This window comes from Drosophila yakuba, chromosome 3L (assembly GCF_016746365.2).
Source record: "Drosophila yakuba strain Tai18E2 chromosome 3L, Prin_Dyak_Tai18E2_2.1, whole genome shotgun sequence".
Lineage (NCBI taxonomy): Eukaryota > Metazoa > Arthropoda > Insecta > Diptera > Drosophilidae > Drosophila > Drosophila yakuba.
Window position 1 is genome coordinate 1,266,264 of NC_052529.2, and position 18,147 is coordinate 1,284,410.

General features: G+C 42.0%; 1 protein-coding gene across 2 annotated transcripts; it reads left to right on the plus strand.

Moving 5' to 3' along the window:
* Positions 1-81: 81 nt before the first annotated feature.
* On the plus strand, positions 82-18,114 carry LOC6532337 (C-type lectin 37Db). 2 transcript variants are annotated; one of them, XM_002093061.4, is made up of 5 exons: positions 82-1,014; positions 5,323-5,799; positions 12,891-12,994; positions 16,664-16,772; positions 17,537-18,114. In XM_002093061.4, exons 1-5 carry the CDS (start codon positions 816-818, stop codon positions 17,785-17,787), a joined length of 1,140 nt encoding a protein of 379 aa, XP_002093097.1. In that variant the 5' UTR covers positions 82-815; the 3' UTR covers positions 17,788-18,114. The 2 variants fall into 2 exon arrangements, with proteins under 2 accessions (XP_002093097.1, XP_015049285.1); XM_015193799.3 differs by lacking the exons at positions 82-1,014; positions 5,323-5,799 and adding an exon at positions 9,534-9,991.
* The last annotated feature ends 33 nt before the right edge of the window (positions 18,115-18,147 follow it).

Here is an 18,147-nt window from a genome sequence, read left to right on the forward strand (position 1 = left end):
GAGAGATCGGAGACGGAGACCAGAGACCAGAGATCGCAGATCGGGCCAGCTGACCGATCGATGGCTCGGAGAGGAGTCGAGCGAGGAACTCGTTTTAGTTGCGTTCAAACGCTTTAGTCTGTAAGTTAACACGGCGAGTGCGATCGCAGGAAAGAGCCGAGAAAATCGTGAAGCGGTGCCCCAGCCTAGATGTTAACCATTCGGCGGATCGGCCCCGAATGCGAGCAACTTTTGAGATCGGTCCACGACAGACCGACCACATAACCAATCCGCTCCAGTTCGCTCGCTCCAGTTTCCCGCTCTCGTCGAGCGCCGCGAAAGCGGAAAGAAAGTGAATTGAGTGGAGATCTGGGCGATTACTTAATCCGCGTTCGCCTTCACGACCAGCCATCGAACCCAACCGGGCTTCGAGCTCCAAACACCAAGCTCCCAATCCCAATCTGAATTCGAGGGCGCAAATTAATGGCCCCCATTTAGAGAGCCACCCCGCCCCTCCAGCGTTGACAGTTGGGCGGCGAAAAGCATAGTATTTGAATATCAAAACTAGATCCGAGCGATACCACCAGACATTTCCCCCGATATTTTGATAATTTAGAAAGCGAAGCTGCATACCAAATAGGCCCCAGACCTAGAGACCCCCGAAAGTCCAACATCCGTCGGTCAGTTGGCTTTCAGTTACAGCTCGAGATCGCAGGCTATAGCATACCACAGCCGCCGACTTGCTTTCCCCGGTTTTCGGTTTCGTCAAGTGCACTTTTACAACTGCAACTTTTACTGGTGCCCAAGATCCGTGTGAAGAGTGCAAATCGGTGATCATGATCCGTCCCACGCTCCTCATAGTGCTCATTTCGCTGGCCAGCGTCGATTCCGGCCACAACACACCCGTAACCACAATCCCGGCGGCCGAACCTGTGAGCCAGGTGCCCCACGGCTTCCAACTGGGGCCAAACAGTCACATCAGCAGCAGCGGCAATATTAGCCAGAGTGGAGGCGGAAATGGCCGCGATAAGAGAGGTGAGTACTTGGCCCCTTTGAGCCACTTCTCCAAGTGCCCCACATCGTGGCCATCTGTGTCAGGGTCAGAGCCTCTCGGTCTCTGTGACGGACATCTTCGAGGGGCCCTCTCAATTGATTCGCAAATACTAACAATCGCTCTTGGCCAGACTGCTGCGCATCAAGCCTTTTCCTAATGTGGTCTTAAAGTGGGTGGAAACACTGTGGCATTTCAAGGGTTCTGTGGGTGGGAAAAGTCATTTAACCTAAGTTAACTCTCAATAGTAGTTATATTAACTTTATAATCAAAGCACAAAAATAGAAAAATGCATTCGCCAAAGTTTAGTTTGGAAATCTGTCAGAATCTAGTTTTTTGTTACTAATAGTAGAGATCATAATAGAATTTTTATTGAAAGAGAATCGGATTTGCATAAAATATCTCTACACATTAATCGCTACTATTTCTGCATACTGTTTAATATTCGATTTTCACATATGTAGTACAACAAAAAAGCTGATTTCAGCCAAAATCGTACTGGCTGTTATTAAAATGCTAATTGTGTTTCCCCTGCACCATTTGGCATTTAAAGATTTCGGAATTCATAACCACATGACTGCTGACCAAGCTAATCCCAATCAAATAGATTCAATTCGGAGCCAACTGATTTTAGAAATATATTTGTATATATAGGCTGAGTGTAGTGATAACATATAATATGTAGGTGCGTTCAATGTCCATCTTTTATTTGCAAAATATTCACACAGCAGGCAGAAATCCAGTTTAAATCATATTTTTCTCCACTTTTGCGCTTCGCTGCTTGACTTTGTTTTTCAATCGGAATGCCGGCGACCTCAGAATATTAAATAAAATACAGAAAATACAGACGCATTCAAAAGAAGCACGTCAAACAGTTTTATACAAAAGCATTAAGCTAGTTTGCTAACAAATTTCGGTTTCATACCCCGTGACATTTTGGCCAGAACAATAGACGCAAGAAATCAAGCACGTGCCCACAACCTTTCCCCCGCAAAAATGGCCAAAAGATTAATGGGTCCAAATGAGTCTGAAAACAAGAGTTCAAAAACCTTTCGACGAGCCAGCATCCAAGTTACTTAATGTCTTAAGTTACTTAATTTTAATTTGCATTGGAAATTATAATTCGTTTGTCGTGATGTTCAGAAATTAGCCGAAGTTGTCCGAAAATAAAACAAATGCCTTATGAAATATGCAAATGCTTTTATAAAAATGTAAGAATGATCTCGTGATGGTGTAGGCCTATCATCTTAAGTGGCAATTTGTCATGATAAGAAAGATGCTTGCTTCTCGAATTAAGTTTTTGAATACTCTAATTCATTCATCAGCTTCTGCAAGTCTCAAAGACAATATATAAAACAAATGTGTATATTTGAATATAAATTTGTTTAATTTGTTAATAACTATTTGTTGGCTATACCTCTGCTCCGTTAGAGTATTCCCAAATGCCCATGAATAAAATTACACATGTCAGCATTGAATAAATAAATCTTTTGGGCTTTGCAGCTTGACATTGAACCACGGCTGCCAACTTAAGTAAATTATGATCTAATATATCAAAGTGTGCATATGAAAGACCGATTCTGAGGCTGAGGCACCTTGGGTGCGTCGATCAAAGAGGTTTGACCACAACTGGAAACCCGAGAGCTGCGTCACGTATACGCCGCATAGGCTGCTCATGTAATTACCCGAAATTAGAAATACAAGCCGATTGCGCAAGCGTTTGAAAAAGTATCTTTATGGAATGTGGAAGCTGCTCCACAAACAGCAAAACAGCAAAAAAACAACAGAAACGCAGAAAAAACAAACGTTTAGCGAGCGGAATTGCGAAATCCTTTGTCTCTGGGCAACTCCTCGCAGCTAATTGACCTCTTTTCAGCCAAGCGGCAATTGCACGGCCCTCAAATAGTTGCAGTTGCAACTGCAGCCTCTAGTTGCAGCACAGAGAGTAAAGATACATTTTACGGTTCTTGGGCAGCCGCGGATTCAGATGCTGCAGCATGCTGGTGGAAATGATTTACCGCCTTGATAGGTTTCGCCTCGTTTTTCACCCAAGGCAAAGCCAACATCCTCAGCAACATCGGAGTTGTCATGATTTATGTGGCCTGTGCGAACGGCAATTAGCCGGTCCAAGTATTTGCTATATAGTTGTTGCCCGATATAGATACACATCGGCACGGAGACACAACTGGGTCACCAAGTCGTGAAGTTATTGAATGCCCGTCGATCGACTGCTGCACAGCGAGAAAAGATCTGCGATCAAACAAGCTGTTCCTGTGATCTATTAGTTACTTTATAATGGATAAAGTTCTGTGAGTGCACTTCTGCGATCAGCGATCGGCGATTGTGTATCAGAACTCCCCCGTTCCCTTCACAACTTCTAAAGCATTTGCGGACCATCACGTTTCAGTCAAATGCTGTCAAATTTTCGATCCAATGACCAAACGCTAGGAAAATGGAGTCCAACAATGGCAGTTAATTTATCTCGCATAATGCCGTTTAACTAGCCAAGGATTGCGGCTCTTGGGGAACAATAAGTGAACAATGAACCCAAGTTTGAGTAAAATGGCCTGGCTCATTCGAGTGCGTCGAGGGCCTTTTGTTCTCGTTTCGAAGGCGACTTCAAAGTCGACGTCTAAATCCAGCTCGATTGGTAATTAATGCGCAAATTAAAGTCTTGTTCGATGACTTGCCAATCCGCTGGGACTTGAAGGCACCTGAGATTCTGGGCAAGTCGTTGAAAAGTACCCACATCCGCTGGATGGGGCTGAAAAATGACTCTAATTGTTCGCATTGAGTGGACTGAACTTGAAGTTATTTGGCAAGGCAGCTCAGGTGTATTTAAATCGAAATTAGTATATGTTCTTAATAAATCATTAATTATTTGCCTCTTACCCAACATTTATCAATTTTAAGTGAGATGAAAACAAGTTGGAATGCAAAGTGTAATGGAGTTTAAGAGTTTCCAAAAGTACCGAAAGCCCATTAAATTATATTAAAGCTATGTAATCGCTTGTTTTCCTTTCCTTTCCCAACTCAACTTTCCAATTAGTTTGCTCACAATTTTCCCTTAATTACCGAAGACACGAACTTTCGATTAACAACCTCAGATCGGAATGAAGATCTTGGCAGCCGATTTGCCGCCAAGTGCTTCGCCCATTCAGGGAGTCCAATTTCATTAGCCGAAGGCAATCAGATAAAGGCCGAATTATCCGCGATACAAAGTCAAGTGAGCCGAGGCCTTGTTTTCGGTAATCCGGCTTTAATGTTTCACCTGACATCTCACACACTTGCAGCCCCCAAAACAACACCTACAAATCCCCAAGAAAAACGCCAAAAAGCCGCTCATGTCCCCACTCAATCACGGGCAAATGTCAGGGCGGAATTTTCAACTCTTTTTGCGGCGTAATGTTGTGCTCTTGGCGGCAATGCGATAATATATATTTAAAGAAATTTTAAAAACAATGCGTAAACGGCGCCATAAATGTTCATTTATTTTTATGTATTTCTCTTTACCCTCCGGAGATAAATTTAACCCAAAATGCCACTCAAACTAGGAGCCGACTGCTGGGCGGGGCTAATGCATCACGGGGCAGTTAGCATCGGGTATTTCGCCATCCGAGCCCAGATAATAAAACCAAAATTTATATCAATTATTTGGCAATTCCGAGCTCATCACAGGGAGCTGCGGAAACTGGAAATGGTCATAAAGCGGCTGCAATCCGCTTAAATGCCGGGCAGTAAAAGTCTTTGCCGACCTTGACACACTTTCTGGTGGGGCGAAATAGCCAGTGATTTTGGTTGGGGACCACATTACCATATCTTCTCACTTTCATTCAGAAAACTCGCGCTAGAGGGCCACGATCAAACACTATTATGGGGGGTCTTGGGATCTTCGAAGGGGCTTCCCCTGATTCCCAGACTTTTGAATGATGTATGCGTGTCACTCCGAAGCCCCAACGACGTAATCAAAAATCCATCAAGCATCGTGCTCATCATGATGCCCTAACATTGATATATAAAGTCACCACTTCATTGCCTAATTGAGTGCATTAACTCGCTTTAAGGGTATATAGCTGTGTGATACTTTGCACAAGGGTAACCAGCCGTCGTGGGGTTTTAGTTTTTTATGTTTTCGTTTAATTACTTTATTTTCAACACCTCTACGTGGGTTGTCAGTCCCGCACTTTATGTAATTACCCTTAAAAGTCAAGATACCCGACGTATTGCACAACTTTTCGGTGACCCACATGTTGGACTACTTGTTCGGTGATTAATTGATTTCCCATTTCCAGGCGCCCAACTGGATCCGGGCGAGATTGCCCGCCAGAATCAGATAACGCAGCAGATATTTGCCAACTACTTGGAGCGCCGGCTGTTTCCCAATCGCACGGCCAACCAGAAGATACCCACCATCGCGGACATCCTGCCCAAGCCGAAACCATCGCCACGACCCCGTCCTCGAGGATTCGCGGCCAGTGGAGGCGCTAACTTCAAGAGGAGCGGCGGAGGAGCTCAGAGGAATCGCCTGGCTGCTGCCGCCACCAAGAGGCAGTCGGGCTACAATCGCAAGCGCCTTCGCGAGGAAGAGGAGGAGGAGGAGGCGGAGGAGCAGGAGGTGCAGGAGCAGCGGGATCAGCAGCCGCTGGCCAACCAGGAGGACTTCGACTACGACGTGCAGGAGTCCCTGCAGAGCGTGGAATCGGAGCAGCACGATCAGTACTATGGGAACATCTTCCATCGCGATCCCAGCGAGAACGAAGTCGATAATGGTGAGTAAAGATGCCCTGATGAAAACGAAGACCAGACAAGTGTATTTAATGTATTACTATAATTTAACAACCTGCATTTCTGCTCTAAACACCATCAATCAACTTCCCATTGACCCACCCATTGATGAAGTGATCAAGCGTGGCGTTTGTGTTAAACCCTACACTTTACCTGGTGGCTGGTGGCCATTAGCCACGCTGTCCATCCATCAATCCATTTTAAATTACTTAGTTGTGTTCCAACTCGTGCTCCAGCTTTTAGCTGCATCACCACAATTATCGCATACCTTAAAATTATTTCGGCTTTTGAGCTATGTTGGCGCAATTCACTCCGTGATAAGTTGCTTTATTTTCATTCCATTTCGAGTTCATGAAAATTCCATATTGGGTGGAACTTACAATTAACGTTCCGATTCCTTTTCTGGCGTGCCTCGTTTAGGAATTTCCAACAATTACTTTCAATTTCTTTAAGTGCTATGTTTAAAGTTGCTATGCGTTTTTTTAAGGGTTTTAAAATTGCTGCTTAAGTATGTGTAAAACACTGAAATTACTCTCTACTGTTGACTTTTTTAATTTCGTAGCCCTTGATTTGTATTTACTTAGCTAATCCCCTTTGACTTCAATCCATATCCATATTCCACACCATTATCAGTAGTATTCCAACTCATTACCCGCACTTCTCAAGCATGGCCCTCCTTCATTATTTATTTGCATTTCGCAGCTTTTTGTTAGCACTGATCGCTTTGTCGCCTCCGGGACCACAGTGCGTATGATGAATGGCCTCGGGCTGCATATGTGTTTATATAACATATCAGACGAGCCTCGTTTTGTCTGGCTATTTACACAGTTTAAAGGCGAAAAAATTGGCAAATTTATGAAGTTTTTATTTCACTTAGCCCAGGGTCGAAACTGGTTGCCATCCGTCCCTCCTTTTTCGCACCGACTCAACCCTGAGCAAAATCTTAACATAAAATTTACGACCACGAATCGAATCGAATGGCATCGCATCGCATCGAATTGAATCAAGACGACTTTAGAAGTAGTTCGATGACGGGATTTTATTTCGCCTAAACGTCAAACCATTCAAATTTATTACCCACACACGAGTCGAGAAAAATGTGAAACAAAAGAGCTGCCATAAAACTGAATTCGAGGAGACATTGCACCCACTTTTGGGAGTTGAGAACTAGTCGCGGATACTTTGTTAGCGAATCTTTTAAATTCAGTGCGACAGGCGCTTGAGATAAGAATTTGCGGGAGTTTTAAGAAACAAGGAAGTGAATAATCGCATCTTCAGAGAAATAAACTGCTTTTTGTTCACTGTTACCCGCATTTGTTCCCTTTTCGTACAAATAATAAACAAACTTAGAAGTCCCAAACAGAAATTGATACGAGTTATCTAGTTCAACAAACTACTTTTATCACATTCATGGCTCAAAAGCTTATTTAAAATTAGCATACAAAAGGTGATTTCTAATTTCCATTCCATTAGCGTCATACGAAGTGTAAAAGCATAGGTTTGAAGATCCATCAGAGGCCATTCATTGCGTAGACTGTGATCAAGGTTTCCTAGCAAATTTGTTTTTGGGGGATTCACCCGCGTCGAATCACATTCAGTGGCGTCTCTCGATTCCAAGAATGGTCTTACCAAATCTATTTTTGGAAACATATGCAAATGACCAAAGGTTTTCAGCCACTTACTTATTATATCATTATGATGGTTAAAACTAATATCAATTAATGGTTTTTTAATTTTTGTAAATTGCGTCACAAGTTCGTTTCGGTGATTCCCGGCACAAAAACCTCAAAGAACCTCAAAGTCCATCACATGTGGCCTTGACTTCAGGTGGCTAGCAATGAACTCGTTGCCTATATACATGTTCATTCTGATCTCGACTCTAATCTGGTTTTGGATAGTAAAACGACTCAGTAGTAAAACTACTTAAATCTGAAAATCTGCTGCTCTGAATCGTATCTTGTTTACCGAAGCCCTGTTTTCAATTAATTAATTAGTCCACCCATGAAGAACAGCGACGCTGTAGCGATGCCGCTTACAAGATGTCCAATGAGGTAAAAAATTAATTTAAAACACGTATGCAGCCTGAAAACAGAGAAAAAAAGGCCAACTGGGCGACAACATAAAGTTGTTTTTCATGCAAAATGCAACAAGTGTCTGGCACTTGATTTTTGGACTTGGTTTTTGGATTTCCTCACAAACTGCGGCTGTTGCAGATGAGTTTTCCACTGGCTCTTTGCGTTTTCCATCTGCGGTTGGAATTTTTGAACCTTTTTTGCTGCTGACATTTTCCGCAAAAAGTTGTCAATAGTTTTTGTCCCCTTCGGCGGCACAATCAATTTTATGGCCGACTCTTAATCGCCGGCTCTGTGTTTTATGAACTTAATGAATTTACAATTTGGCAAAGAACTTCTGGCTTCAAGCGCCAAGTTTTTGCTATTGCCGTTTTTTAAGGTATTCAACAAAGGCAGTAGCTTTATTTTAACGATTGAAAAAAGCTCACTTAAAAATTGTATTTAAATAACACCTATCTGCATCTTTAAAACCCACCTTCTGACGTTTAAAAATACATATGTATCTGCATTATCCCACCGTTTATCTTCACATCACTGCTACGTGATCGCTGACAAACATCGCGTATACGTCATGTGTGACCGTAAGGTAAGAAACAAGCCAGCATTCGCTGAATGAAAAGCAGTTGGAGTTGAACAATCTAAGCCAAAAACTAGTTTATCATCTGCATCCCAAGGTCGCCGCATAGAAATTTGGCCGGCAACAGCGAGAAGTGAAGTTTGCTGGTTCGGCCCAGTTTATTCGCCTACCAAATTCGGAGCCCACATTCGAGATGCACCCAATTCTGGGAGAAAATTGCGTAATCCGAGTACCCAGATCAAATGAAATAAGATGAGATGAGATGAGAACAGAACAGTTTGGTGAAATCGAGAACCCCAGACCGCAGAAGTGAAACCAGAATTCTTAAAATTATTCCACTTCGCAGCTGGTACGCGGTAGTTGCAGAGTATGTTAAATGAGCCACGATTTATGCGAATTCTTTTGTTTTATTTGTAGCCAATTTATATTTTACTTAATTAGCCCGTGAGTCAATGGTATTTCTTGGCACAGTTCTTCCGGGTAGACCAACTAAAGAAGAGATTCCTTGCAAAAGAGTGATACCCATTGATGATACCGATTTATCTACTATAAATGTATCTACCATAAAGTGAGCAAAGATATGGTTTTTGTTATACTTTTATGAATAATCTTGGGCTATCGGGTATCGCATATTCGAGCCACTAAACTGGAGCGTTCTCATAAAAGGTTTGGTGTTCATTTCACGTCACAGCTCACCTTGGTGCGGCTTCGGATTCGGATTCAGATTTGGATGCCGAAGCGGCTTCAGATGCGACTGGAGCTCTCGATCTCCAGCTGGGGTTGTGTCAAGTGTTTGACAAACAACCGCAAGTGTCCGCCGAACGCCGACCGCTGACCATGTCCATATATAACACGTATGGCCGATCTCGGCTGATGTTAATCTTGCGGGCTTCGATTCGAATCGTTTTTTTCTTTTTTGCAAGCAAACAAGTTGGTCTTCGCGTCGGAGATCTTGGGCTCTCTCAAACCAGTTAGCCAGCTGAAGAGTGAGCTCTTCTCCGAGAGAGATACCCCCGAAACCGCCGACGGAATTCTGCCTTGGTTTGAGCCAAGTTGGGACGAAAGAGTTAGTTCTTCGACAGCCGACGGTCAGTTTGGGCGCACGCCGGCGCACACCGTTTAACCACGATCCAAAATCAGTAGTTTCCGTCTCCGCATTTAGCCAACTTTCGATTTCATGCGATAAGCATCTATTTGTATTTAAAATAATTCATAATTCGAAACAGAATAATCAACGACCACCGACAAAGATATGCGTTGAAATTCAAAAGCGAAATTTTTACGATACGCATTTACAGATATTTTACGGAATTTTCAGGGTAAAAGTGTGCGGAAGTGTGTAGAGCAAAAAACAACATTTACATATTACTATAGCTCATACATAAAATATCAAATATTTTCAAATCCACAACCAAGCATTCAACATGCAAAAGTATTTCGTTCTGTCTGTGATAATCTCCCTCCAACTGCTGTGCCTTTTGGACAGGACACTGGCATCGCCGCCCAAAGGATCTGGTCCTGTAGCTGGTATGTTTTAATCTGGAAGATCTGATAAGTTAACCATTGCATAACGCAAACTTTTAAGGAATCCTGCACGAAAATCGGTAGCAAAGAGCCAACTCACTTTCACTTTCTCAAATTGGTTGGTCGGTTGGTTAACTGGGATGTGTGAAGTTGGGCAGCTAAATGGAGGAGTTTTGAGCCGAAATGGATGATGTTTAGACAGCTACCGAATTCCATTTTAATTTATCGCGGCTCTCTCCGTTTTTGGGCCAATCGATTTGTTTTGCCTTTTCTGGTTTGGCCATTCGGATCGAAATTAGTCAAATGCTTTTTGTGCACCTGCCTGCATTTTATTGCCTTTACTGTTGTCCGTTGAAATGTTTGCAATAAAACAAACCATTTCGTTGACACAAACAACTCGTCAAGGGAGTAAATGAATGCATGCAAAATCCAATATAAATCACTGGAAGAGGAAATCAGGCGCCATTAAGGTTGCAATCAAAGTGAATTATTTAAATGAAGGTCAGGGTAAAATGTATGCAGCACAATCAATAAGGATTAAACAAAATATGAAAAACGTACACACTGCACTGTAAAAAACCTTGGCCAGTAGCGAGGTCCTTCATGAATATTATAGATACAAAGTGTTAGCTAATCTTCGCTTTGCAACTTCTTAAATAATTGCCATCAGAGAGCAGAAAATTAATAATTCCTAATCACAGCTATTAAATCCACGCAAAAACACATTTAATTATACACAACATTCTATTGCTTGCATGTTTAAATAAATTAGCATAAAACACGAAATTGTTCTTCTGCAGAGATGTGTATACTAATTTATAAGGAAGCGGCACTGACAAATATGTTTGAATATCAGTTTAATAATGACAAAAAGTTAAGAATATAAAGGATACATCACTTCGAAACTGGTTTATAATCGTCAAGATAAATCGCCTTTCATCGTATGGTGTTTGCTTTGAAAATTAATAAACAATCAAAATATCTCATCTTTGAAGTTGATTAGCGAATGAAAGCTGCATGCAAATTTCATGTTTGTTCGGATCCTAATCAATTTGGCACCTTTAATTCGTTTCAAGTCAGAGAAGTTGGCTTTGAGGAGCCGGAAAAGCTTGGCTGGCAAACCATTTAACCGGTCTCCATGGGAGGATTATTAATTAGCAGAGAAGGCTTAATTTTATGATGCAACACTTGCAAAAACTGCTTATGAAAACTGCAGAATGCAGTGAAAGTGTGGGATTTCAATTAAAAGTAAGAGGCGCTAAAATCGGATTACACAACTAAGGGAATCACCTAATCAGACTGTAGATGAATGAAACTAACACCTAACATTAACACTAATCATAAACATATCTGTTTAACGCTGTAAAAGTATCCACTTATTAGAACAGCTTTTCGCTTATTAGCAAGACGCCAGAAAGCAAAACTCTTGCCAAATATCTGCATTGTTTAAGCCATTCTCCGAACGCCTTTGAGCATTGTTTACGATGGAGCCGAAATGTTAACTGCTTTTTGTACACGTTTTCACACGGACTTGGCCCGATGCCCAAAGTAAATTTATTTCTTTTCGGAGTGAATCGCATGTCACTACGCCCCCTTTATAAATCAGCCGCATTCGACATTCGCCATCAACATAAAACAAAACTCAGCAAGGTCTTCGCAGAGCGGCACACATGGCGTATGATTAATTAATAAACAGTAGTGCAAAGACAGTTACGAGACAAAAGGGAAACCGTTTCGGTTTCTTTCGCATAGAACACAGAGCGTAAGTGACCTTCACATACTTCAGATCAAACAAAAGCTTGGCCGGACCCTGACTCACGAATCCGAAATGAGTTCTAGTTCAATTTGGACCGCCGTTTGTGCGTCATTACGGATTATGTTTAAGTCGATGGGACAAGTCGAACAGGTTCTTGGATATTTCCTAAGAGGAACAAGATCCCAGCGCATATGTTTCCCCTTGACACCTGGACATCTGGACAGACTTTCATAACTCATTTCGGCGGGCAACAAACATTTCGACCATCGTTCGCAATTAGTCTCAAAGTTTTTGTCCACTTGATATATATGTTGTTTAAGGTGCGTTCGGCACTTAAAATCACAAATTAAGATAGGTTTTATGCGACAGCCAATTAGTCAGGGATCATTTAGAGATGAGTCAAACGAAAAGTGAAAGAATACAGGAAAGAACTTTGCTCCCAATTAGACTCTAATTTATAATCAGCTCTATAATTTATGGCCATTTTCTTTTTTGTCTTTCGTCTTCGGCATTTATAGACGACTTACGATCAAGTGAGAATCAAGCACAAGGCAACCTACGTAATAAATGTTTATGGCCCAAAAGAATCGCACGTCAACGGTTTTGGGCGTTTAAATGGCGGAGCAAACCAGTTTAAGTCCTTTAAATTTTACGAACTAACCAAACGTTTTTTAAGTGTCACACAAACCAGATATTCAAAACTTCATTTATAGAAATTTTATTACTAAAATTGTATAAACTTTAAATTAGCCAACAAAGACCTCGAGTTGGTCAGAAACGAGGCAGGAAGAAAACTTTGGGCCCAAAAGAGCAAACTAAAAAGAATATGGTTTAATATTACAGAAAAATATATGAACAAAAAAAAAATATTTTATACTTTATGATAAAATATATGTACGTATCAGCAATAAAAAAGATACATTTGATACTTTATGATAAAATATATTCAAGATATTATTTTCCGCCTGTAATATATTTGAAATTTTATTTTCTGCCTGTAACATAAGGAAGCGGTTCTCCATTATCCTTAAGTCGAAGCCGTCACAAAGCCCATTTGTGCCTCGTTTTTTTTTTGTTTTTAATTCAGTTAAGACCGTTGATTCCTGCAAGCCACTAATCCCCATCCTTCCCGATCCCTATTTTTAGACTGCCCCAACTGCGTGGACGAGTCGCAGTACACGCCGAACAAGTGGACGATGCCGCTGCTGAAGCTCGGGGAGAAGCGCTACTACCTGGGCATCTTCTTCAAGGTGAGCCGCATTCCACGCCCCACAAAACGGTCCATAGTCATAAGACGACACACCGAATGCAACTGACCCAACGGCCAACGGAGCTGCAGTCCGGTTTGATGGGTCTCCGGTTTCTCAGCTGCCGTTGATTGCAAGATGCTTGCATATGGAATATTGCAGCAGGGGCGGCACAAGAGGCTTAGCTCTTCTGAGTATTACACTGTTCAGCAGGTTTTGGGTTTCTGTAGTCGCGCGAATGAAACTTTTACTTTTACTAGGGCTTTCTGGTGAAAGATATAAGATCTGGCAGAAACCATTCATCTGTAGAAATTCGTGTTCAATGCAAAGATCGGGTAGATATCATAACCTCGCCTCAGAACGTAAATCAAAGTCATGTTTCAAATCAAAGCTGATTACAGAAACATAACACCAAATCGGCCATGAATGAAAATATCTAGGGTATCAGAAAGAGGCCCTTGCTTTGGCCACGGATGGGTGGATACCGTAAAATGGATAACAAAGCGGCTATTCGCGTTAAAAACAAATTAGTCAAAGCATCAAAAAGGCGTTCACATCAAAAGACCGCTATGGAATCGGTCCACAGGTCGTATGAGTAATAGAAAGAGATGGCGAGGTACTGGGGGAGCGGGACGGAAGGTGTGGGTATACTAAAGTTGGACATATTACTGGTTCGACGTCAAACTGAATTATATTTTCATATTCATAAGCTGCACAGCAGAGTCTCCTTGAACTTTAAAGGTAGTGCCATAAAATTAAAACTGCTTCACCATTGTAAAACTAATAAGATGCATATCGTTTGAGGTAATCAATGGGTGTAGCCTTTCAGGAAGGGGTTAAGTTGGATTTATAGAGGTTGAATTGGTGGATTGATGGATTTGCATGCTTGTCATCACCATTTTGCCAACTATACATTTTGTCAGTATTCGGTGAGCCAGCTAATTTAAAGATATAATGAGTATTTCAAAGAAGCCAATAAATGCAATAAATGTAGCAGTCAGAAACCAGAATGTAATCTTCCCAACGCATACCTTTTAATCTCTCAATTGCTTGGCATAATAAAAATGTTGTCATTAATTTCTATAGCAAAGCGATGACAAATAAATCTCCACATTTTTAATTCGACATTTGAGCGCCTTAATTGCAGCGAACAGCAGAAAGCAAATAAATAAATATTTAATCAACTTTCGTTGCATGTTTTGGTTTATGAACGGTTCTGAGTGAGCGTGTAAATAAAGCAATTCCGTTTGGAATTTGCCGGCGGATAAACAAAGAAATGAATTAATTATTGGCTCGTTAATTAACAAATAAACATCCATCTCCCTCTAACCAGGCGATTCCAAAATCCATAAATATTCCCAAATTTGTTTCTTCTAACGGTACCTCGCCTTATAGCCACATCTTCCATCCCACTCACTCCAACAGCTCCAGTTGCCCAGCCAATTGTCAAAGCGATTAAATTTTAAGCATCTCGAAAACTCACATGGTTGGCACTTTAATTCTATTTATTTGATCTTACCCTATCTGGAATAGGTATGCAGCCTTTTAAATGTTATCTATCTTTTATATAATTTGAATACTTATTGTTATTAACTAAATTACTTGGCTTTTAATTAGAGATCGACGTAGGAATGATAATTCCAATTCAACGTTCTTCTTTATCTATGGATATACATATGAATATTCATTGTCATTGCCATTATCTTTACGACTTTTAAATTATTATAATTAGTGAGTTTTAACGGCTTTCATTAACTAATAATAGCATTCAAGAGCATTTCCAAGTTCGTTGCGCAGATCGGAAAGTTCAAATATTTAATTATTAGATTTCTGTTTTCTGTTTCTGTTTTCATACGGTCGAGTTAATTAACCAGGCTTATCAATTCCAAAGTGTTTTCCGATTGTTTATGGGAATATCTAATTAGGAATTCTACCGCAGCCGTTTATAAATATCCCAAAGTTCGTTCATTCTGCCTTTTATTTTTCGCTCTTTTTTCAGCAATGCCACAATGTTATGCAATACATATGAGCAATTTAATGCAAATTCATTTCGCGTGTAAATATGCAAATGAAGCAATTAACTTCTTTTTGGCCAAAATAAGGCCTGACAACCGCACAGCGCCGGTCGCTGGCAATAATGTCATTTGGACTTCACGCAGGCGCAAATCAAATCAAACTAATTGAGAGACACCTGGGCAACTGGAAAAGGGGGGGAAGGGGGTAAAGGGGGGTATTGGGTGGCCAAAAGGGGGGTATGTGCTAAGGTAGCAGTGCTAATGACATTAACAGCCTGGCCAACACCTTGTTGCCACTCAATTGAGTTTTGTGTAAACTTCAGTCGCCTAATTGATTTCACAGAATTTTGTGGGCTGCAATTTGATTAGCCCAAAAGCGGTTGCCTAATGTTCGGGCACAGAGTCGAATTTGATATTTTACAAAATATAATTAAGTTACACAAGTGTGTGGGAGTATCAGCAGCTCAGTTCTACATGCTTTAGATGCTTTGACAAAAGACTTTCAAACTTCTAATGAGCTTTTGCTCAAATTCATTGACCCCGGGGTAATCACAATATTTGTGCCCAAGCACAGACTTTCTTTGTGCGTTAACCTGGTCGAAACCCTGACAACCTTTGAAATTACTTTTAGCGCTCTTTATTCGCCTTGCCAAAATCACAGTGCCAGTCAGACAAAGCATTGACCCTCTGCAGTTTCCCTGACAGCCATTCTTGCCATTAAAAGAGGACGGAAGGCGGGCTTTGTTACCCAGTTTCACCTCGGCACACCAAACTAATTGACTTCTCGGCGGGGCGAGATGAATCTTTTACAGCCCAATAAACACTTCCAGGCGAAAGACAAGTGAAGGCATTAAACACCTTCCCTCTTCCGTCTTCCGCCAACATGTGGCACATGTGGCATGTCAGGATGGCAGGATGCGGCATCTCCGCATCTCAGCATCCTCGCAGCTGCCGCTTTATTCGCGCACAATTACGGCTAATACAATTAAAGCCAAGTTAATGGCGGAAACAGAGAGTTGAAAGCAGAGCAGCAGCATGCAGGACGGATAGTTGCGTAATCGATTTATGTGCGGGTGTTGCACCCACCCAAACCAAAGCAAACTGTATGATTTTTTGCAGCCATCCATTCCTGCTAATGACCAATGGCCAGAGTCCATTAGAGTTAATTGAATATGTTGTTTTGGGGGGCGGACAGAACAGGATATGGCTATTCGCCACGTAGTCCGCAAAACAATTCAGATTCAGATTCGGATGCCAGTCTCGATTCCGATAACGTTTAGATGGGCCAACCGCATCAGATACAGAAACCAACACTAATTGGCTACAATCCCAGCCAGATCCAGAGATAAACTCAATTTCCATGCGAATGCGTGACCAATGCCGCCCCTTTTCACACATGTAATCCTACTATAGGAGTAAAAAAACAGGAGCAACAAATCTGGCCGAGTTTTATTGACAAGTGTCGCTTGGAGGACCGAGATTGAATGGCACCTTTCAGTGGCGGCTGGATTGAGATCTCTCGACTCGGAAACTGGGTCAACCGATTGCGCAAACACAATTATATAATCTTTAACTTGCCATGCATCTTAAATTCAATTCAATTCCATTCAATGCAATTCGATGTGTGTTCAACTTTATGTGTGTTTTTCTATTGCAGGCAAACTGGTTCAAAGCCACACAATACTGCCGGTACCACGGCATGCATCTGGCCAGCATTTCATCACAGGAAGAGAACGATAGACTGGAGAAGCACATACGTGACTTTGGTAAGTTGGCAGGTGATTAAGGTGCGAACTTGGAGGCAATCGAGAATGGTGCTTCACATATGAGTGCTGTTTGCCGAAGTTTATTTCCCAGCCATTGTGTTGGTCAACTAACATGATTTGGAATACTATGCAACTTTCCACGCAGCATACATTTAAAGATACTAAATCACTTAAGAAAGACTAGCCAGATTTGAAATCAGCTTGTAATAATGAGTATCAACTAGTCCGCAGGGTAGGCTCAGCCCTCTCCGTGAGTGGGCGTGGCTCTTGCCCATGGCCCTGCGGCGGTCAGCTTTCAACAAAAATGCGCAACATTCACTTTTCCGTTTGTCTGTTTCTATTGCCATGTGTGTTTTGTGGCGATTTATGCAATGGAAAGTGCACCGGAGTTCGTTACTCCAACTCCAACTCGAAGTCTAACTGGAGCTCCAGGTCCCAATCTCCCGTTCCCCAGCTCGACCCCTTCCCAATGGGTTTTCGGTTACCGACTTCCGTGTATTGTGGCACTAGAAAGTCCACTGAAAGTGCGCTCCGGTTCATTCCTGCGGCTTTTGCAAATGCTTTTGTTTGCCGGCCGCCGGCTCTTTTGTCATTTTGATCGGATTTGCAAGCGATTTCAGTTGTTGCACATCGAGTAGTCTGTTATGAATGCAGTTGTGCAGCTGTCAAATACCAGAGTTTTGTCACGGCAAAGATGTTTCGATTGGCAGTCGAAAGACTTAACTAAACGGAGAGTAATTAAATCAATTTGATTTCATTTCCAGGCCTGGGCCACGAACATTTCTGGATTTCCGGCACGGACCTGGCCGACGAGGGCAACTTCTTCTGGATGGCCACCGGCAGACCCATCACATTCACCAACTGGAACGCCGGAGAGCCCAACAATTTCCGGTACGAGAACGGCGAGGAGGAAAACTGCCTGGAGCTGTGGAACCGCGATGGCAAGGGCCTCAAGTGGAACGACTCGCCCTGCAGCTTCGAGACCTACTTCGTCTGCGAGGTGCAACCGAACTAGAGGGTATCTCCCATTCGGGCATTCGGAATTCGCACCCTTATCCGTACTCCACTTGCGACCAAGTGATTAACTGGTTGGGTTGAACTGGCCTTTGCTGGGTGATTACTCCGGCGACCCTGTCACGAATGTGAATGTGAGTGTGAGTGTTCATCTCGAACACTCCACTCACCGCTGAAAGATCTAAATTCGCGTATTCTTAGCGTAGCTGCGTAAGTGTATAAAATTCTTGTTGATAATTAGCTAGTAAACTAATTAAATTATGCTAGGATCGCTTGTATTTTCTCATGTAAAATATGAATAAAATGTATCTTAAAAACTATACATCTACATACGCAGTTGCCTCATGTAGTCATTTTGTTA

Bases quoted from the DNA above. Each gene is read 5' to 3' on its own strand.
- LOC6532337 (XM_002093061.4), top strand. From the start codon at position 816: ATGATCCGTCCCACGCTCCTCATAGTGCTCATTTCGCTGGCCAGCGTC. The intron at 5,800-12,890 runs GTGAGTAAAGAT...CCCTATTTTTAG, and splicing joins CGAGAACGAAGTCGATAATG to ACTGCCCCAACTGCGTGGAC. The intron at 16,773-17,536 runs GTAAGTTGGCAG...TTTCATTTCCAG, and splicing joins GAAGCACATACGTGACTTTG to GCCTGGGCCACGAACATTTC.